Source organism: Vicia villosa, linkage group LG2, assembly GCF_029867415.1.
Source record: "Vicia villosa cultivar HV-30 ecotype Madison, WI linkage group LG2, Vvil1.0, whole genome shotgun sequence".
In the NCBI taxonomy this organism is placed as follows: Eukaryota; Viridiplantae; Streptophyta; class Magnoliopsida; order Fabales; family Fabaceae; genus Vicia; species Vicia villosa.
In genome coordinates, this window is record NC_081181.1 from 201,176,056 (window position 1) to 201,198,613 (window position 22,558).

Consider the following 22,558-nt stretch of genomic DNA (forward strand, 5'->3'; position numbering starts at 1 on the left):
AATTCAAAGTAATTTAAATGATTCAATTAAAATTCATTCATTTTTAAATTATTTTGTTTGGACGGAATATTAAGATAATTCATTGTTAGATTTTTTGGGTCATTTTTTATAAAAATTAAATATTTTAGATCAAATTAAAAAATTAAAAAGTAAGGATCAATTTACAATTTTTAAAAATTTATAGGACCAAATTGTAAATTTTAAAAATTATTAAGGACCAATTTATAATTTTTTGAAAAATTGTATGGTCAATTTTATAATTTTAGAAAATATAAGGATCAATTTGCAAAATTTAAAAAAATAATAGTAACAAATACATCATATGGAGTATGAGAGAAATTTCAAATTCTTTAATATTTTGTGTCATTTCAAAATAATTAAATTTAGCTTATATAAAATACTCCATAAATTTCAATATTTTAACAATTCTTCATTTTTATATCCAAACAATAAATATTGTACAAATCATTTTAAATTACCTTAAAACATCACATTACCTTATTAAAATGTTTCATCCAAACACACTTTTAGTGTTTTCTTTTTTATTTTGAAATTAAACAATGTTCTTGGGAATTGAGCGAATTTGAGAGAAGGATTCAAATCTGGGAAAAGAATTGGAACAGAGCGGTACTTTGTTTGATAGCTTTTAGTTAGTTTTTTATCTGTGTTTTGTTTCTCTGAAAATGGCCATGGAAGAAGTGATAAACATGGAAGATGAGAGAAAATAGCAAAGAGAAGGAATGGCCAAACGATAAATCACGAATCTCTCTCTCTTATTTTTATTTTATTTTTTTTCTTTTCTTCGCCACTCGTCAGTATCCGACCCCCTTTGATCCTTTGACCAGCTATTTGATCAAATGCTATGCAACCCATGCTGCCACTTGGCTCCTCTACTTGAGTCAACTTTGACTCTTTTCATGGGGTCAGACTTACATTTGGGCCTTGGTCTATTGCTGTTTGCAAGCCCTATTTTATTTGTACACCGCTAGTTCAATTTACATTTTATTTTTCTAATTCAACTAAAAAAAGTTTTTTATTCTTAGTTAGAAAATTAGTTAATTAAATTTGTTTAATTAATTAATTTTTCTAATTAAAATTAATTAATTTGGATAATCATTTGAATTAATTTTCAATTTATTATTTTAAATTAATCTGTCACTCCACTTGATTAATCTTTTGATCTAATTAAGTGACTTGACACCTTTCTAAATCAAACTTCTTTCATAAACCAAAATTATTCAAATAACTTGCATCTTTTTCATGTTATATCATTTTGCTTCTGTTTGATTGGTTGGTTTGCATTTCATTTTTTATATTATCTTGTTTATATTAATTGCATAATATTTTCAATGGACAAATGTACCCTCAATCCCATGAAATGTAATAATTTTAGTTGTGTTTTTTTTATTTTTTTTCCTTTAATTAGATTGTTCCTAATGAATTAATTAAATGGTTGGATAAAATTAAAATAATCTTTCAAGAATAAGAACTTGGTCAACATCAAGGACTTTTCAAAATCAATTACAATGTGAGTGCTTGATCCAACGTCAAGTATCTTTTCTCCGCTTCACTCAAAACTTTTCATAATTAATTAGCACTTGATCTAACGTCAAGTCGCTTTCAAATGTTTTTTCTAATAAATAGATGGAATGGACGAGTTGGACATATGTCTTACCTTTCCCCAAATTATTCAGATAGAAGCCATATAGCTTGACCGTTTGAATAATTGCGATCCAGTTAAAGCACCTTTAATTAAGCGAGTTTGGTTCAACTCAATAAACATTAAACGAGCGAGCTAGATGTATGTCTAACCTTTCTCACAAGTATTATAATACAAGTCGTATAGCTTGGCCATTTGATACTCACCCATTGTGAAAGAGTTATGTCTAAACTCGTCTCACTCTTTTTCAATAAACATATTAAACGGACGAGCTAGACGTATGTCCAACATTTTCCTAAGTGTTTGAATACAACTCGTATAGCTTGGTCATTTGACACTTATATCCCTTAAAATCAATTCCAATTCATTCAAACCTTTTGCCTTTTGGATTTCTAGTTCAAAACTTCTTTTCATAAAATTAAAGAAGATCTGTTCATTCTGCGATGATGCAAATATCGCTTCCACATGTGAATATCAAAATATTTTCCACTCGAATGTGATGATGGCATAAATCTGTGTTGATCCAAATTAAGTCATTCATTATTGAAGTGGTGCAAAAATTCAATTATCCATGCAAAAGATTAGAAGTTATTCCTGATTTTTCCATTTAGTCAATGTTTTGAGTATACTTTACTATTTCCTCTTTTCTTTTCATTTTAAAAATCACTTAAAAAACCTCTTTATGCATTTTATTTTGTTTATTGCTTGATATATTTGATTGGGTTGTGTTGACTTATGCTGGCCTTGGGTTAGGGGTCATTTGATCATAAGTTTCCTCAACATCAATGGATCTTGGGTGTTGATGGGTTTTAAAACCGTAATCCACCAAAATCGATGATTGATTTTAATGATAACTTGACTAATGCCTTGATCTAATTTGGTTGTGTTTTCTCTTTATCATCTTCTTCATCTCATTATCTTTTTCTTTTGATCAATTGGATGATGATGATGCATTCATCTTTGTTCAATTAGGTTTGGATTGGTACTTGATGAACTTTCATCATTTCAAATCTACCTCTAAGTAATCATGATATTACTCAAGGTACTTTGGATTTATGATAAGTTCACCCTTATGCATCATGAAGGATTTGATTGATGTGATAATCTCATCTCCTTGACTTTGTCTTGATCACCCATGTTTGTTTTTGTAGTACAAGTTTTAGGAGAATGACTTTGTTTCATTTCTCTAACTTGTTTTGGTACATAAATTTTATTGACCGGACTCATAAAGGCTACTTTTATATAAGTACATCTACAATTTCTTAACGTAGCGCTAAATTTGTCTCGAATCAAATTATTAACTCTAACTCTAACATTAACCATATTATTGTACTAACTTTATTTTGATGCACTTTAATATTTTTGCCTTTAATTTTATTCATTTTAATTATTGCCTTTAATTTATGCCATTTACATTATAATTTCATTTCATTTGCTTTTATGTTTATGATTTTACTTTATGTCTTTTTCTTTTTACCCATTTGGGTCTTGTATTATCCTAAAAAAAGACTTAATTGGTCCTTGGACTGTTGGTTACTATCCCTTGCTTGAGGAGTTGATACTTTTGGACCTAGGATAGATACTTAGCTTGGAATTTTTACCCCATGCCTATGATTCCATTTGGCTCATTGTACTTGATACTTTTAGATTCCTCTATGGCCTTTGGTTGTTTGTCTATTTGTTTTCATTTGATGCAGGTTTATGTCATGTGATTCCTTGAAGCAAATCCTCGGATGCAAGTTCATCTGACAGAAAGTCATTTGATACATTATGATCCATCTGAAGCATTTTGGCTTGGCTTATTGTTTGATCTTATCTGATACTTGACTTGGTTTATATGTTATTGCTTGGTTATCTAATATTTGTGGGCTTAATCTAAAGGAAAGAAATGCTTATGTTGACTCCATGTCAAGTGTTTGCTTCTTTGTTGGTTAGATTTTCCTTGTCCTTAACTTTTATGTTATGCTTTAGGATAGTCCCTTCATCTCTTGCCCATCTTCTTAAATTTCAAAATCTTCTCCCTCTTTTCAAACACTTTTGTTTTCCAAGCTTGAAATCTTTTCATAATAAAACTTGACTTTGTCAAGTGATCGTCAAATCTTTTCTTGAATAAACGATAAGACATCTTAAGCATATTAAACCGTTTCAAAAAGATTAAAAAGAATCAAACTTCTTGTGCCTTTTGCGCTTTTTTTTTGAAAACCTTTTTTTGAAAGATTAAACATAAGTCATCTCTATAGTTAAGATGTAATTATCCTATACCCTTGGTAATGATTGAAGTAATGTTGATCATTTTCCACTTGAGAGGGTTTAGTGGCATACTTGTTAAAAGTTATCCAAGTTAGAGCCCTTCTTTCATGATGATGCAAATATCCATATTCTCCTAACTTGTGGGTGTTTAGTTGAATTTTCTTCTTAAGATGAAAAATGTCTTTTCGTTTAAAATCAACCAACAAACTTTCGTTGTTTCTTTGTAAGCGAAACTACAAATGCTCTGACTTCCCTATTGCACGTAAGGGGTATGTAGGCACATAATGCGATATCTTGCCGAGCATAAATAAAAACCATAAAAACAAGTTATTTTCTCATCTCCACAATCTTTTTGCAAAGAACATGTTTTATCACTGCCCCATATTTACAAAAGGTTTTTGTAGAGTACTACAAATTTGAGGGGTGCTAATACTTTCCCCTTGCACAACCAAGCCTCGTACCCTTTTCTCTTTGTTTTATTTGTTTTGTTTTTAAAAATATTTTGTGGGTTTTATTCATTCTTTTTCCATTCCTTTGGAAACAATAAAGATCTGTGGCGACTCTTGCTTTTGTGAGCTAAGTTAATCAATAGCTTAATCTCAATTTTTCTACTACGACAGAAGCATCTCAATAAATTAAACCAAATGAAATAATACATGATGTTACTAAGTACTTGATTATTTCTAATGCAAGTTAATCACAAGACAACCAAAGTTACTTTAAACAAAGCGATTTGAAAACTTTTTACATATATGTTCTATCAAAACATAATTGGCTTCATGATGATTCAATGAGATTGATACACCACATATCAAAGCTTACACATTAAACTTTTATAAGCACGGTCTAACTTATGTGGCATACAAACAATGCAATAATGCACTAATAGAATATCAAAATTAATGAATACTAGAAAATTAAAAGAGATAAGGGAAGAAGAAAATATACACAAAGATATATATAGTGGTTCGGCGTTCGTCCTCGATTCGCCTACTCCACTCTTTAATGGTGTTAAAAGCCATTGGAAAATAATAACGATCTTCCACTATTTTGATAAGTTTGATACAAGTATTTTGGCTACAATAAACTATCAAACGATAATTCCCTCTATTGAAGCAAACACTCAAACTGCTAACAAAAATAAGATCTCTAAAAGATCTTGATCTAAAAACATTGTTATCCACAATAACCTGCTCCAAGTATTAGTATATGGAAATTCACCTGATCCCACTTATCGCAACTGAAAAAATCACAGAGTCGCCACCATCTTTTATTTGTTCCTAAGGAACAGGGAAGTAATGATAAAACTTAAAGGAAGGATACGATGGTCATCACAACCGAATAAAGAGTTCAGGAGTCGGTTAGGTGAGGGTAAGGTGTTAGGCACCCCTCACCTCCCTTGTACTCAAAGGTAACCTTCCCTAATCTTAGGGTTACTATGTGTGTTTGCTTTTTCTGCTTTTAAGGGAAATGAATTAACTAGATTTAGTGATTAGTGGAAATTGACTCGTTAAGGTATCACACCTTATACCTACGTATATATAAAAATGTAATCAGAGTCTACGTAGTTCGTAGGGTTGTTTAGTTGATTTTAGCTTTTGAAAGTGTTTGAGTTTGAATTAATCGCACTGCGGCGAGAGTGATTTGTTGTCGCATGGGGCGAAATAGAAATTGATTATCGCGCGGAGCAAAACAAATATTTGATGTGGTAATGGATTTTAGATGTTTTGATTTGAATAATTGACGGGTAAGGCATTAAGCCTTACTTTATGATATGGAGGATGTGCAATCCACCTATTCCATCATTTGCGAAAATGTTGTAATTAATTTGATTTGAAAAAAGATTTTTGAACAAAGTTATATTTTTAGATCTTGAATATCGATTGGTAAGGCGTCAAGCCATCCAATTAATTACTCAATTTGAAAAAATAATCGGTAAGGCGTTAAGCCCACCAACTAATTACTTAATTAAATAAATTAATTAATTTGATTATGAAAAATAATTTGATTATTGTGCTATGTACCCGTTTTTTTATGAATTGTTTACAAGTGGTATAAACTTTGAAATTTAATCGAGAAGGGACCCTTAAAATATGTGCAAATAAATAATGTAATTATTAACTAGATAATTAACCCAATTTTCTAAATAGTCTAATAAAAATAAATAACTTTTTTCGTATTTTTGTATTTTCGAAATGAATTAAAAACATATCTTTAGATTTTTCCCTTTCATATTTAGCTACATCATTCCATTACTTGAAGGAAGTTTTGACATTTTATACTTAAACCCCCCCGCCACTTACGGGAGAAATTCTTACATAGAAACGACATAAATTCATATTCTTAGGAACAAACAATAAGAAGAAAGAATTTTTTTTAATTTATTCAAATTTTAATTTCTTTTTTTAATTAAATTCATGAGATAGTTGTGATTATGAATGAGAGAGAAAATTTTGTATTAATTTTTTAATTAATTAAAATTTTATAATTAGTTGTGTATGTAAAAGAACTTCTTATGTCTGTGTCTACCTAAGAATTTTCATAGTGAATGTTAGACACATAGCATTTTTATCATAAAAAAAAGAAACAAATGAATATAATAGAAATAGAGAGGGATATTCACGCACAGTAAGTGGTATAAGTGGAAAAGAAAAGGTAATATTTATTCCCTCTCTTACTGGTTTTCTTTCTCTCTCATTACACAAAACAACAACAAACAAATTCAAACATGAATCATTGAAAAGAATTGGAAAACGAAACAAACCAAGACCGTCAGAAGGAGCTTGTCGGTTGGGCGTGGGTTTCACGATGGACGCTCGCCGCGTGTTGATGGATAACTTCCACCTCCGCCATACGAACAGTTGATACTTAATCTCACCAAAGTCTTCCTTGGAGTAAATGAAACTATATCCTTGATAGATAGTAATAAGGACCAAATTGCATTCAAGAAATGATATTTGCACCTATTACAAGCAACAAACTTCACACATAAACATTAGATACCCTAATGCACCACTAGTCTCCCACAACACTTAATCTTTAGATATGTAACAATGGAAAAAGACTAAGGATTAAGACGATGAATACTTCCAGACTATCTCACAAACACTCTAAACACAAGGTGTTAGTTAATGGATTAGATGAATATGAATGAAGAGCGCACACACACACACATAAGGTTCTCTCAAATTTTAGTGTAAATGGGTATTGGTTCTTGATTATTATCATGATCTTGATTAATCATGAACAACACGTACAACAAGATTAATCAACTAACTCTTTTTATTTCAATCAACACAACAACAAATTGCACAAGAACAATATGCAACAAAAAGAGAAAATGAATCTGACATGAATTCACATTTAAGAAGTTATTCTAGAGAAGAAGAGAAAGATTAAATGTGCCAAGAGTAGACACACCGAAGAAGAGAAGACAAATTGTATTTTTGTCTCAAAAACAGGTTTCACCATTTTTTGTTTTTTCACACACTTATTGCTTTCACCAAAGAAACAACTTTTTAAATCTAAGATGGAAAATTGAGTTTTGTGAAGCCATGTTTCGAGTCAAGAGGAAATCATGATACAAATCACAAGATATCATGATTCAAATGAAGTTAAGTTCCTGATTCGAATCAAGAAGAGCAGAGCCCAAATATGACTTCACTAAGACACATGATTCGACTCATGGTTAGCACTTGATTGGAGTCACAAGAGTCTGTGATTCGAATTAGGTTTATTTTATGATTCGAATCAAGCGGTTCTGTACCAAATCCCAAATTTTCACAAGTTTGTGATTCGACCCACATTTACAACATGATCCGAATCAAACACTCAACATCTTGATTTTAAGAGTTCTAACATGTAATTTATGGCATGTTTGATGAAAAAAAGACAACTTGCTAGGCTCAAAAAATATACATTATCAAGGAACAAACACTCTTATTTTATTAAGTAATGAGGGGTTCTAATGATACAAAGTAATAATAACCGAATCGATTACAATACAACTCAAATACAAATAAAGTATAAACACACAAATACAAATTGATGAGAAAATTTCAAATACGCAAACAAATTATATAGCATACAAGCAAATTTGCCAAAACATATAAACAAAGAGATACCATACAAAAACATGACTGCATTTTCAATAGGGCCTCATATTCAGGGGGAATCCTGAATAGGAATTCAGTGCAAGTTCTAAAAAAGGCTTTGACTATAATGGTTCAACTAAGACCAATTTGTACTTTTACTTTTAAGATTTTACTATTAAAATTGTATTTTCTTTCTTAGGTTAACGCTCGTTAGACATATGTGACTTTGCACCAAACTAAGTTAACAATTTCTTGTGTTCTTTTACTTATATTAGTAATATATTCGTTAATGCATTAATGTTGTCATACACATTATTACAACATTGTGTTTGACATCTTTCTATTAGACTAACAATTTTTTTTGACTTATCACCACCGGTATAGTCCAGTTTGTGGGTCAGTTCTGACATCAAGTGGGTCCAGGACCCTTCGGATAGCAGTTGCGGGGAATAGAACTATACTCATCCCTATCAAGTCCAATGCCAATCACTAATACTTTTTTTGTCTCCAAGTATAAATATCAATGGTATTTTTATTTTTATTAAAAAATTGATAACATAATTAAAATATTTATCTTCTAAACAAATATAATCAAACTAGTAAAGGACCCGTGCGCCCGCACGGGTCACGTAAAGTCGGTATAAATATTAAATAAATATAATATGGTTATGGTTAAAGAATTATATTAAAATATATATTAATTAAGCGAAATAATTTCTTCAATGATGATTATCATATGAATATTAATTTAATTTATCAATTTGTAGTTGTTTTCAATGATGATATTTATGTTGGATAAAAATTAAAATAATATTAGAGATAATTAATTATTATTGTTGATTACAATTTTAACTCTGAAAAAATATAGTTCTTGATAAAAAGTAAAAAAATAAATAAAAATTGAGATAATGTAGTTATTATGTACTATCATTATCAACAATTTTTATGGGCTCCCACCCCTAGTATGTCTACCCGCCTTTTTTTCCGCAGACGCACATTATCAACAATTTTTATGGGCTCCCACCCCTAGTATGTCTACCCGCCTTTTTATGAGCATGATTCAAATTGCAAATTCAAATTATCAAAATAAAAAATTGCAAAAAAAATTATAACATCTATATAAGTCAAGAAACAAAAAATAATGAAATGACATATTATAATTCAATGCAACACATTTAAATCTCATTATTTAACTTTAAATATATATATATATATATATATATATATATATATATATATATATATTTAATTTGATTTACCAAAGAAAAATTTGTACAAAAGATGTATATTATTAATATTAATGTTACTTATCACATATATGTCGTTAAATTCTCATATTTGTGTTAGCTACTCATACCGAATCAAAAATACTAATGTAATGAAATAAAAAAGCAAAGATATTTAATTCAAATTGCATATCCAATAACAAAAATAGAACATTTATTAAATAAAAACGTATAATTTTATTTATAATCTTGACAGAAAAAGATTTATATACCAACTCTTTCTTTATATTTGATATATTTAATGAAATGAATATAAATTAGAATTAATGTCAAATATTTTTTTTATAGATATTAAAGAAATGAATATAAATTAGAAGTAATGTCAACTATTTTCAATGGGAAAGATACAATAATGCGTATTGAAAGGTGTTATATGCATTTAATTTTTAATTTTTAATTCTATACAAAATCTTTTTTGTATGTTTATTTACAATTATTTTATATTGATTCCTCTATTTGAATTTGAATTATGTCAAGGTACTATATATTTGTTGATATTGTATGGAAGGTAGAGAGTTATATAAATTTCACTTTTTTATGATTAATTAACCGTAATGATTACTTTTAGATATTGGAATTGATTGGAAAACTTGTAGCATGCAAAAGAAATAATGATTGTTTTTAGATATGGGTTAAATAAGTTTTTGCTCCCTATAAAAGTTGCAGTTTCATTTTTAGTCCCTCCTGGGTTTTGGCAACGGTTTTAGCTGGTTTTGCCAACGGTTTTTTTTGTAAAAACTGTTGCCTAAAGGCAGAGAGGGACTAAAAATGAAAACTGCAATATTTATAGGGACCAAAAACTTATTTAACCCTTTAGATATTGTCAAATATTTAAGACATAAGGCATGCTAATATGAGTTGATGATGAAAAAAGACAATTGAAGGCATGAAAATCGGATTAAAATATTTGTTTAAACTTGGACATGAAATTAATTTTGGTAGACATCGATTTTCTTATTATGATAGTAGTTATTATAATAGTAGATCAATTATTTCTTAAAAAATATTAATAATTGCAAATGTTAAAAAAGAAGACTAATTATTATCACCTAAAATTTTCTTCAAACTTCTAATTAAAAAAGACTATTAGGGTCTGTTTGGTTCAAATGAGGGGGAGGGGAGGGGAGGGATTTTAATGGAGGGAAGGGAAGGGGAGGGGAGGGGAGGGATTTTTTGTAATTATATATATGTTTGGTTCAAACGAGGGGAGGGGAGGGGAGGGAAGGGATTTTGTTTAAAAATATGTTTGGTTCACGAGGGGAGGGGAGGGATTTTAATAATAATTTACAATTTTATCCTTGTAATTTTATATAAGTGATATGATATTCAATTGTAAAAACTTCATAAGCATTTTCTTGGAAATAATATTTGTATAACTAAGTGATTAAAAAGTCATAACTTATCGCATAATATTAAAAAAAATGAGTACACTTGATTCGTATTATAACTCTCGACACAAAATAAACTATGCGTTGATAACAACTTTTGAATATATAAAATAAATTATAATAAAAAACAAAAAATTATAGTAATTATAATTTTTATTAAATAAAAAAATAAAAAATATTTTGAAGGTGAAGGTGAAGAATAATTATAATAAGTTGATGGAAGCAATAGAGAAAAAATCACAAAAAGAAAAGTAGAAACATGAAAGAAAATAATATTTTTATAATAATAAAATAAAATTGAGGATATTTTAGTAAATATATTAATTAAATTAATATTAAAACTCAGATCCCCTCCCCTCCCCTCCGAATCCCCCGATTCGGGGGAACGCAAAAAGTGTCATTTGGAGGGATTTTGCTCCCCTCCCCTCCCCTCCTCTCCCCTCCTAAAAATTGAACCAAACACATTTCATTTTAAATATTCCCTCCCCTCCCCTCCCCTCCCCTCACTCTACCTCGAACCAAACACACCCTTAATTATTACCACCTACAACTAAAACCTACTACAACTAAAATCTACCTCTATTGGGTCCTTTATTGTGATAAAATAAAATAAAACTATTTAATATTTTATTAAATAAATTAGGATTGGAAAACAAAAAAAAAAGTTAATCGTGTGAATTTTTTTAGCCATAAATAACTTTTAGAGATATTATTATTATTATTATATATTAATTTTAAAAATATTATTATTTCTATGATTAATAATTTGGGGCTGTTAACTCAACGTAATATTTTTATTAGGTTGATTAATGTATAATTGTTATTAATAAACTCTTAATGTTGATTATTATGAAAATTTAATGAAAAATGAGACTGTTCTCCCATCGAACCATCTCCACATTTTTTTTTGTTAATGTCCTTGATGTAGTCAAATTTTCTACTCTTTGTCACTGAAAAAAATACATTAATAAATAAAAGGCAAGTAAACCAAACGCAGAGGTTGGTGTGAATCATAAATCTAACCGAGAAAAACTGTTGGAAGTATAATAGGGTTTGGGAAAAGACTTTAGGTCAAATATGATTATATATATATTTCTTTAACCGAGAAAAACTGTTGGAAGTATAATAGGGTTTGGGAAAAGACTTTAAGTCAAATATGATTATATATATATGATTAATATTTAAAGTAATAATGCATTTAAGACTTGTTAGCTACAATTAACATTGAGAATCAAAATAATTAAATTGGAAAAAGAAACAAAGCATGATTGAATTATTTGAAACATAAATATTTGGCACGTAAAAATAATTTAATTGGAATGTAAATATTTGGCACGTAATAATTTAATGCATTTTATAATTATTTGTGTGTAGTTAATTTTTAATTTAGATTGAAATAAATAAATTGAAAAATCATATTTAATTTATGAATTAAATCAAATCCTAATCCTTTTTTAACTCTCCATGCATTTTATAATTATTTGTGTGTAGTTAATTTTTAATTTAGATTGAAATAAATAAATTGAAAAATCATATTTAATTTATGAATTAAATCAAATCCTAATCCTTTTTTAACTCTCCATTGAACTTCAGTGAATCATATATTTAATTTATTGGAATTTAAGATGATCCTCCGAACCATGAAGACACTCTATTTTTGATGAAATTTTTATATGAGAGAATCGTAGTCAAACTCTCCCGTGAAATCTTATCCTTCCTTTTGAAATTTTACGTGAGAAAATTGCAATCCCAATTTTAAACTCTCCCGTGAAATTCATATACCCATTTTTTTCAATTAAATATATTAAAAGTTTTTTTTAAAGAATTAAATATGAGGATGCACACTACTTATATATATAATATTTTTATAAATAGTAAATAAATATATAATAGTTGATATCTTGGCCTTTTGTTTTAAATATAAAAAAGAAATAAATTTGTGTCTTTCATAAAAAAATTTGTTTATTCATCAATCATAATTTTCTCATGTTTTTTAATAAAAACAAATATATGTATCAACTTTTAGAATAAATGTTAACATCTTATCATAAATAAATGCTAACATTTTTTTATGTCAATTTTATTTTTATTTGTATCATGTAATAATAATATATATCATTTTTTATCAGGTATATGATATTTTTGCTTAAAAAATTTATAAAAGAAATCATACTTAATTGATTGAAACAATTTTTATAGAAGCAAATTATTGTTGCCTATAAAATTGACACTCTAAATCAAAAACAAATTTTAAAATCAAAATAAAATTGAATTAATTAATTTAACGTTTTATTAATAAGTATTTATATGAATTACATATATAAGAAAATTAAAAAAAATATGGATTATACCATATTATATTTTGGTAATGTAAGAATATTCCAATTATTTTAAGATAATTTAGATCAAATATTAAATAAATATTTTTTATCTATTAGTTTGAAATCAAAATTAATCATCAGAAATTCTTATTAGAAGGAGTTAAGTATTTTTTTCTTGTATTAAGTCATAATATTAAATATAATTATTTTCTTTTAATTTATGATATTTTTTTTAAGATAAATTTATAAAAAATCATACTTAATTTATTAAATCCATTTTTATAGGACCAAAATGATCTTGTGATTTTTGTGTATTCACCTATTGTTATTGTCCATGTAAAATATTCATTTATAAAAAATTATTGCCTTCCGATTTCTTATTATCATTGAATAAATATTTTTCTTATTATCATTCAATTAATATTTTCATATTCTCATTCAATTATTGTCTTTTTTTTCATATTCTCATTCATTTTTCATATTCTCATTCAATACCAAAAGACAATTGCAATTTTTGGAAAAAAACAAATAATTAAGAATGTTAATTATATAGCCGTAAAAAGATTCTGTGGATTAATGTCATTATTGATATAGACCCTAAGAATTGTTTAGAGATTAATGAGATAATTAGGGTATAAAAAATGACCTTAAATCCGCTATTGATTTTCTTATAGATAATTTGATGGTCTTATATATTAAAAATTAATATATATAATAACACCCTAAATTTTTAAAGCAATATTTAGAAGATAATACTCATTCTATACTCATATAATATAACAAAATATTTAATAAAAATAAAAAGTAAACAAAATATCTCTCTCTCAATGGAATGCTCTGTAATTAAACTTTTCCACTTTCTATTTCTCATATATTTTTTTTCTTTTTCAAAAAAAATTAAGTAAGAGTAATGTAGAAAAATAAAAAGTTAAGAGTTTAGAAAAATAAAGTGGGAAAATTTAAACCTTTCACTTTATTTATTAAAAAAACTAAATCTTAATAATTAAAACTAACGACTCTTAATTAACAATAATAATTAATAAAAATAATCTTAATTATTTTTATATTGAATTTTTCAAATCAAGTAATAAATGACATTTCACCATTTAATTAAAAATTAAAGAAAAATAAATAAAAGAAGTAACCATGAGAAAGGAAAGAGAATGCAGTGATGTAAATTTTGTGTGCAGCAACGTAAAAATAACTTTTTATCTCCAAAAACACTTATAAAAAGTGCTTATTTCAATCCAAAATCATTTTTTCTTTCTCTGATTTATGTCTTCTCTATTGTAATAAAATAGAGTAAACACCATACTCTCTTTCTTATCTCATTAAATCAACTCCACGTTTCTTTGTGGTCGTTAATATCCTTGATGCAGTCAACTTTTCCACTCTTTGTCACTGCAAAAAAATACATTAATGAATTAAAGGTAAGGAAACTGAATGCAGATGATGGTGCAAATCACAAATCTATTATAAAGCAAAACTTTTGTCTTCACGTATTTGAATTTAAAATCCTGAAACAAACAAAAATTATATTAGAGAATCAGAAATTAAAATTGAAAATCAAATTCGTAGATATGCAGAATAGTAAGATCTGAAGTTAAGCAGAGCAACTGAATGATGGCAGAGTAGTGAATGAGGAGCAAATGAAGAGAATAAAAAATTGAGAATGCAAAGAATGAAGAAGGTGGAAATAAATAACAGAGAATGAAAGAAGAAAAGGTGATGCAAAGAGATAGATGGAGGGACTCATACAATGGTTCAACAATTCCCAATACACTAAACCGTAAAAGCAATAAAAATACTGTTGTGGATGGAATAAAGCAAATGGGTTTAGGGTTGAACTTGTGGATGAGAGATGCATTATGTAGTTATTATAGGATTCAAGAGGCAAACGAAATTGAATGAGAGTAATGGAAAAGGTATGCAAATTTGAAATTATGCAGACTTCACTTGGCTCTATGTCTGCATGACCCAATGAAAATGCACCGATGCAATAAAAAAGCGTGTTCCAATAAAGAAGTTTTGCATTAAATTGGATGTTGGAATGTAATCATGATTAGACGTAAAATGGCGCTCAGGGGTATGTAAAACCATGTTTAATTGATTGTGATTAGGATAATTAAGAGAATTTGGTGGTAATTGATTTTTATATATTAAAATAGATTACTCTTTATAATACTATATATTTCAAAATAAATTTGTAATATTAATTGGAGTTATGTTTAAAAAACCAATATTTTAAACGAGAATTTATATTTGAAGACAGCAAAGATAATTAATAATTATAATAGTAATAATATTTAAATAAAAATACTAGATGTTTCTAGATATTCACTTGTTCATCAAAATTAAATTGATAATTAAGAGAAGAAGGTTTAATGTTAAGAAAAACTAAAAAACATGACTAATATGACTAAAGATTCAAACTCAATAAACTAAAGTCACCTAACCTCCAAGAGCACTAAACATAAGATTAAAAAACGAGTTTAAGCATTATTAAATCAGATATTTTATTTTATGTCTACATTCATTACGTCATTATCATAAGTTCATTACTAACTCCCAAATACCATTTCTTTCAAGTAATCACAAACATTGTCGCCATCCGATTCCCCACGTCATCATCCCTATCACATTTTCCCTACACCCTACAACACCAGATTCATATCTCCATTATCAGTTACAATCATCCAACAGTTCATATCAAAACGTGACTCTCACTCTATATAAAAAGCGCGTGATAAGGAGGAGATTCTGAAACACACACTACTCTTCCTCTCACTCCTTTATCTAGAAAGCATCACGCTGAACTCAAAACACTATTCCCTCAAAACATTAGAGAGAGAGAGAAAAAAAAAGTGTTTGTGTTTAGAGAGAAAATCTAGAGAGAGAAACTAGAGAGAGAAAGAAAAAGAGTGTGTGTGAGAGTGTTTTGTGTTGTGTGTAATTCTCTGACATGGCCTCCATGCCGTTGGGGCCAAACCACCATCAACCGCTGCAACCACCACCGCCGTTACCGTTACCGTTGCAACAGCCGCAAACCGTGAATGAAGCACCGAAAACGACGGCGGCTAGTGGAGTCTCCGGTATGGACACTGATAAGGTAATTTTCGTCTCTCATTGTAGTTAGTTACTGTGCCGTTTTCAACTACGGTTACTGTTTCTTGGATCGTCGTTGATATACTGTGTAAACCTCCGTTTGAGCTTCCTCACCGGCGATCTGCTAATTTATGTTACTTCCGAGGGTTAACTATTTTCGCCGGTTTATTCTCCGGCGAAGATCACGGTGACCTAGAATAGTAATGATGGTTTCTTCTTCTTAAAGGAATTGTGTAATTTAAACATTGGAGGATAGGGTACTTTATTATTGTGCTTCTGCTTTAAGTGTTGAGATCTTAGGGTTGAAAAATTGAAGTTCATGAAGCTTTTTGTTCGTGGTCCTGGAAAAGAAAAGGAAAAATGAAATGAAAATGCGGAATTTTGTTCTTTAATTTAGGCTTTTTTTTCTTTTCATTTCTTGAAAATTGCATAGGAAAGGGACATTATTTGACTAGGTGCTTAGGTGAATATCAAATTGGCTTAACCTAACTTTTGTGTGTACTTGGAATTTCTCATCCTTCATATTCATGTAGAAGTTTTTAGGGTTGGAATTTGTTGCAATTTATCTCCTAGTTTTTTTTAAGAAAAGTGGTATTTTCAATTAAGGTAGGTAAATTTAATGTGAAATTAAAATGACATTGATAATTTTGTGATTTTTGTTTGTTGTGTTATTTTGGTATAATATCTATTTATATATTTGGTTCCTTGCTTAGAATGGAATCTCCTTGATTTGTTGGTGGATTTTTGTTTCAAATTGTTTTAATTTGCTTAAGGGAATTAGTGTCCTTAGATTCTCTTTCTCTCTGCATTGTCTCTTAATTGATGTTAAAGCTTTACTTTTCCATGTGATGCTTTCTTGTGAATTGTGGTAGCATGATATTACTTTATATGTACATATACCTTTGAACTCTTTACACTTAACCCATCTTTGATTTTGCATTCTGATTTGTGGTGGTTGTCTATTTCTGCTGGTTAAGTTCCATTGCTGCGTGTTTCAATTTCTTATAACACTTTAAATTAAAGTAGAATTTTAAGATATGAATGTCTTTTTTCTTAACATAAACTTGCGACATCTGATCTTAACACGTACAGGAGTATGCATCCGAAGTATCGAGTCTATTGACTACTAAATTGGCTGTGTATGTATATGTTCATGTCCATTAATAACTTTGCAGCTCTGTCATGCATGTGATATCTGATAGGCATTTTAAGTAAATGTTCTTAAACTGAAATATTGGTGAAAAGTTATTAAGCCAATTTCGGAAGTTAGTTATAAATTGGATAAGCAATTACAGACATTGTATGGGAAAGAGTCTGTTCTTTTATTTCTGTTTTAGGAGATTTGATTTGCCATACTAAAGGTATATTTATTGTTATTAATTGCAGGAAATGGCAGCTACTGTCGTTGACAGTAATGATGCAGTCACTGGTCACATAATTTCAACTACTATTGGAGGCAAAAATGGTGAACCTAAACGGGTGTGGGCTTGTTTTCACCTTCTTCAATCTTAAATTCCAATTTCTAAAATCTGTACTTAATGTAACAATTTACTTTCTTTATGGGACAGAGAAGAACTAAATTTTTTGGATTGGGTATTATTTGGTTAAAATCATCGTTTTCATAGAGGGTCCATCTAAATATATAATACTAGTAGTTCTATCAAGTCTAGGTGACTACTAGTATTATATATTTGGTTTCTTCTGATCCTATCAAGTCTAATAGTTTTTTTCTCTGATCCTATCAAGTCTAATAGTTTTTTCCCATTACCTTTTTAGGCCAAATAACTATTTTTGGTTTCTCATATTTGTACCTTAAAAGGTTTAATTTTGAAGAATTTCAATGTAATTATGGTTCAATAATTATTTACGATAGAAACTTCGTGTTTAATTTCTCCATTTATTCATAAATTTATGCTCCATTACCACTTGCAGACAATCAGTTACATGGCCGAACGTGTTGTTGGCACAGGTTCATTTGGAATAGTTTTCCAGGTAAGGATAAGAAATAAAATTTAAGGCGATAACTCCTACTATGCTTTCTCTGCTGTCAAGTATCTAATATTTCTTCACATCCCTGGGTTGTGTATCTACCTTTTTTTACCTGAAACAAAGGCAAAGTGCTTGGAGACTGCTGAGGCAGTGGCTATAAAGAAAGTTTTGCAGGACAAGCGGTACAAAAATCGTGAGCTGCAGTTAATGCGCGTGATGGATCACCCAAATGTAATCTCTTTGAAGCACTGTTTCTTCTCTACAACAAGCAGAGATGAACTGTTTCTGAACTTGGTGATGGAATATGTGCCTGAGACGATGTACCGAGTTCTAACTCACTACAATAATATCAACCAGAGAATGCCCCTAATTTATGTGAAATTATATACATATCAGGTATGAAGTCTTCTCTATTTGCATTTTGGTTGGATATACTGTTTCTCTCTTGTTCATTTGAAATTATGTAATGATTTTGTTGGAATATGATGTTTAGATCTTTAGAGGACTGGCATATATTCATACTGTACCGGGGGTTTGCCATAGGGACGTGAAACCCCAAAATCTATTGGTAAGTTATTTATTTGCTATTTTTTCGTCGATGAGCTGCATTCTTTTATTTTAAACTTATTGTGTTTGTACCACAGGTTGATCCTCTCACTCACCAAGTTAAGCTTTGCGATTTTGGAAGTGCGAAAGTTCTGGTATGTCGGTCTGCATTCTTTTTGTGCATATTATTACTTTATATATGCGTACTACCCTTTCAATGTTTAAATATTAAACTCCTATGCTACCTGCCCATTAATAATTATAAACACTCCTTAAGATCTGATGAAGTGATTTCTTATCTATGTAACTACATTTTTCTTTTTGTTCGTCCATAATAATTGATTCATGAATTAATTATTTTCAATTATATATTTCAAGTGGTAATTTTTTGCTTATTTTCATCTCAAAAATGGAAACTTAGGAAGGTGCTTTATAAACTTGTATAAAAAGAATATATTTCATCTAGTTTCCTTATGCCCAAGAACTAGTTATTTCGGTTTTCTTCTAGTAGTTTTAACTATAACTGCATGTATTTTATCAGTCCGAATAAGATACGACTTATTGTCCATAATTGCACTTTTAATTTTAAATTAGTGATAGTGACATTTCATTTAATATTCATTAGAATGTCATTGTTGCTATTAATCTGAACCCCTGAGGGATGCCAATTTTGGTTCTGTTTTTTTTAGGTAAATGTTCGTAAATTAGTGGCCATCTTAGTTTCTAGGTTTTAAACCCAGTCCTCCTAGAACACTTCCAGCATCCCTCAGCTTACCAACAACTGAGCTGCCTACTTTGGACTTTGCTTCTAGTTATTTTTGAGTTGGAAAGATAAAAGTATAATGATAATACTTTTATGCCAGGTCAAGGGTGAAGCAAACATTTCATACATATGTTCACGATACTATCGGGCTCCAGAACTAATATTTGGTGCTACAGAATACACAACTTCTATTGATATCTGGTCAGCTGGTTGTGTCCTTGCAGAACTTCTTCTAGGCCAGGTTGTTAAACTTTGTTGGAAACTTGTATACTAATATTTCTTGTACATAATAACTGTTTTCTCTTTGTTATGACTTATGAGAGATGTTATCTTAATTTCTCATAGTTTCAAATGTTTTCCAGCCATTGTTCCCAGGAACAAATCAGGTGGATCAACTTGTGGAAATTATTAAGGTAATGCCTTGTCCATGTTGATGGTGCCTTAATGAATCTTCTAGTTACAAAGATGTTTATTCAGGCGTCTTCTTGTAGGTTCTTGGTACTCCAACTCGAGAAGAAATTCGTTGTATGAACCCCGATTATACTGATTTTAGATTTCCTCAGATTAAAGCCCATCCTTGGCATAAGGTAGTTGCATACTCAGCCAGCGCCCCTTTTGCTTTATTACAACGAGATTTCAGGGTGCTGTTTAGTTTGGGTGATTGATGGAGTTGGCTGAATGATCCATGTTTCAGGTTTTTCACAAGCGAATGCCTCCTGAAGCAATTGACCTTGCATCAAGGCTTCTTCAATACTCACCAAGTCTTCGTTGCAGTGCGGTAAGTAGGGAAACCCGTACAAAATTATGTTATTTCTTTTTCGTTGCTATGCGGATTAGATCCACATGCTTTAGTATGCCATATTTGAGTATGATAGTTTCTGTGATAAAGTATTCTCACAAACAGAGAATTCACTATTCAAAAATTTGCTCATGCATTTTATTAATCAGCTGGAAGCATGTGCGCATCCTTTCTTTGATGAGCTTCGAGAGCCCAATGCCCGGCTTCCTAATGGTCGTCCTCTGCCTCCACTCTTCAACTTTAAACAGGAAGTATGTATCTAGTTGCCAAATCGGGTTCTTCTATTAATAAAATGTTTGGAACCGTGACAAAAAGTCCTCACCAAAGAAGCTCCAAGTTATAGTTTAAAAAACACTGAGCATTGAGGCTGTCACCGCGGTTCCAAACACATCATATATCTGGTATGTTTGTGGTTTTTAAATTAGCTAATGAATCTGATATACATGTGTAAACTATGACTGCAGTTATCTGGAGCATCTCCTGAACTGATCAATAAACTCATCCCAGAACATATCAGGCGGCAAACTGGTCTCGGCTTCCCATATCCCGGCTAGCACATATGTAAAGAGATAATGAAACAATGAGTAAACCCTTCTAGTGATTAATGTTAAACACAGGTCCCCTTTATGGTCAATAGATTAGGATTCAGGCCCTCCCTATATATGAAGTTTTCCTCCAAACCCCTCCCTGAAGATGTATGTATGTATACATGTACTGGCTCCTCAATGTAACATGAGAAATGTTGAATCTGTCTAATATTTCATTCTAGTTATAGCATGCTTACACCTTGCATTTTTACATTGTTATCTGTAGATTTCCATAAGCTAGGAGTAGCTTAATTATACTGTTGTTGTCCACATTGGGATTGGTAATATTTTGGCTTGCTTACTATCATATTATTATTTGTTTGGATGTTAGTAATATTCTATATGAATATCTTGATTCGAAGCTAAATGTAGCCATTAATTATTCAGTGGTCTACACTTACGTAGCTTCTCCATTCAGTAAAAGAATCAGATTTTTAAACGAGTAAAGGAATCAGTCCAAGAAGTTGACAAGGGAATAGAAAACAACATATTCGTGGTACGTAGGGTGCGACGAGAACGACACTTCTATGATCTATGAGGGAATTGACGGCAATGTTAGTAGAGACGACAATGCCTTTTATATCCATTGGCTAATTGCCAAAAATATTTATGATGTTATCGGGCAAAAATAGGGATTAGTCCAAAAACAACATCTTCAATGCACAAAGACGGTTTTTGAAATCATTAGAAATTTCGTTCGGTCTAAAATGAGTTGGTATCCAATAGTTTGATCACGTCAAAGAGCGTGATATTAAACAAGCATGGAGGTTTAGCCCGAAAACAACATAGCATGTTATTGAACAAAGTTGAAGGGCTAAAACGACATAGCATGTATGTACTCTTAAAACAACAAGAATTCCCCTATTTGTGGTTGGGAATTGCTTCCCCCAGTGAAAAATTAAAACTACTCATAAAATTCAGAAATGTATCTTCTGACACATTCCACACGCACACAATTCATTTGTTTTTAAGTCACATCTCAATTCTATGATTAAATTTATTTCAGAAATGTATTTCTGAAGTATCTCAGAAAATACATTTCTGACATCTATTAAATTAGAAAAAAATACATAAATTTATGTTATCGACATCTCTGCAAATGATTTTTTTTAATAAAAATCAAAATTAAAGATTCCTTGAATTTTGAGATAAAACATATATTTCACGTTGAATAAAAAAAAAACTAATATCTTATCATAATTATTATTAGAATTTGAACTTAATTTGTTAAAAGTAAGAAAAAAAAATCCATAAATTCAAACGTAATTTAGCCTCCAATTTTATTGTTTGCAATTAGAGGTATTTGTGAGAATTTTTTTTTGAATAACCAATTTTTTTAAAAAAATTTCAGAAATAACAAGTATTTCAAATTAATTACCAAAATAGCAAGTTTTTTTTAAAAAAAAACACGTTGTCGCCAGGGGGTGGCGACAACACCTAAAGCCCAATGATGTCGCCAGGCCCAGTGGCGACTATGTAAAAATACTTAGTGTTGTCGCCACCCCCTGGCGACAACACCTCCCCTTTATTTTTTTTTTCAATTTTTTTATATTATTTTTTTACCTGCATCCAGTGGTCCCGGTCGCCTCCTTGGGTGGCGACAACACCTAATTTTTTGCCTATATATAGCAGCCCATCATACAATCAAGAATCATTATTTTCTCCTCCAATTTTTTCATTTTCACTTCACATTATTGATCATGTCTCGCATAAGGCCGGACTCATGGCAACGAACATCATCCAGCCGTCCGGTGCCGGCACCGGAATACA

The 22,558-nt window shown here is 29.8% G+C and overlaps 1 protein-coding gene across 1 annotated transcript; it reads left to right on the forward strand.

Annotated features, from left to right (window-relative positions):
- Positions 1–15,812: 15,812 nt before the first annotated feature.
- LOC131653595 (shaggy-related protein kinase eta-like) lies at positions 15,813–20,999 on the forward strand. Its single transcript, XM_058923828.1, has 12 exons — positions 15,813–16,108; positions 17,491–17,583; positions 18,037–18,096; positions 18,217–18,489; positions 18,587–18,661; positions 18,738–18,794; positions 19,503–19,643; positions 19,765–19,815; positions 19,894–19,989; positions 20,097–20,180; positions 20,351–20,452; positions 20,666–20,999. The coding sequence occupies exons 1-12, from the start codon at positions 15,962–15,964 to the stop codon at positions 20,753–20,755; spliced, it is 1,269 nt and encodes a 422-aa protein (XP_058779811.1). The 5' UTR covers positions 15,813–15,961; the 3' UTR covers positions 20,756–20,999.
- The last annotated feature ends 1,559 nt before the right edge of the window (positions 21,000–22,558 follow it).

Excerpts from the sequence above, each read along its gene's own strand:
- LOC131653595 (XM_058923828.1), top strand. The coding sequence starts at position 15,962 with ATGGCCTCCATGCCGTTGGGGCCAAACCACCATCAACCGCTGCAACCA. Across the intron at positions 19,990-20,096 it reads AAGCCCATCCTTGGCATAAG|GTTTTTCACAAGCGAATGCC; the intron begins GTAGTTGCATAC and ends TCCATGTTTCAG. Across the intron at positions 20,181-20,350 it reads CAAGTCTTCGTTGCAGTGCG|CTGGAAGCATGTGCGCATCC; the intron begins GTAAGTAGGGAA and ends TTTATTAATCAG.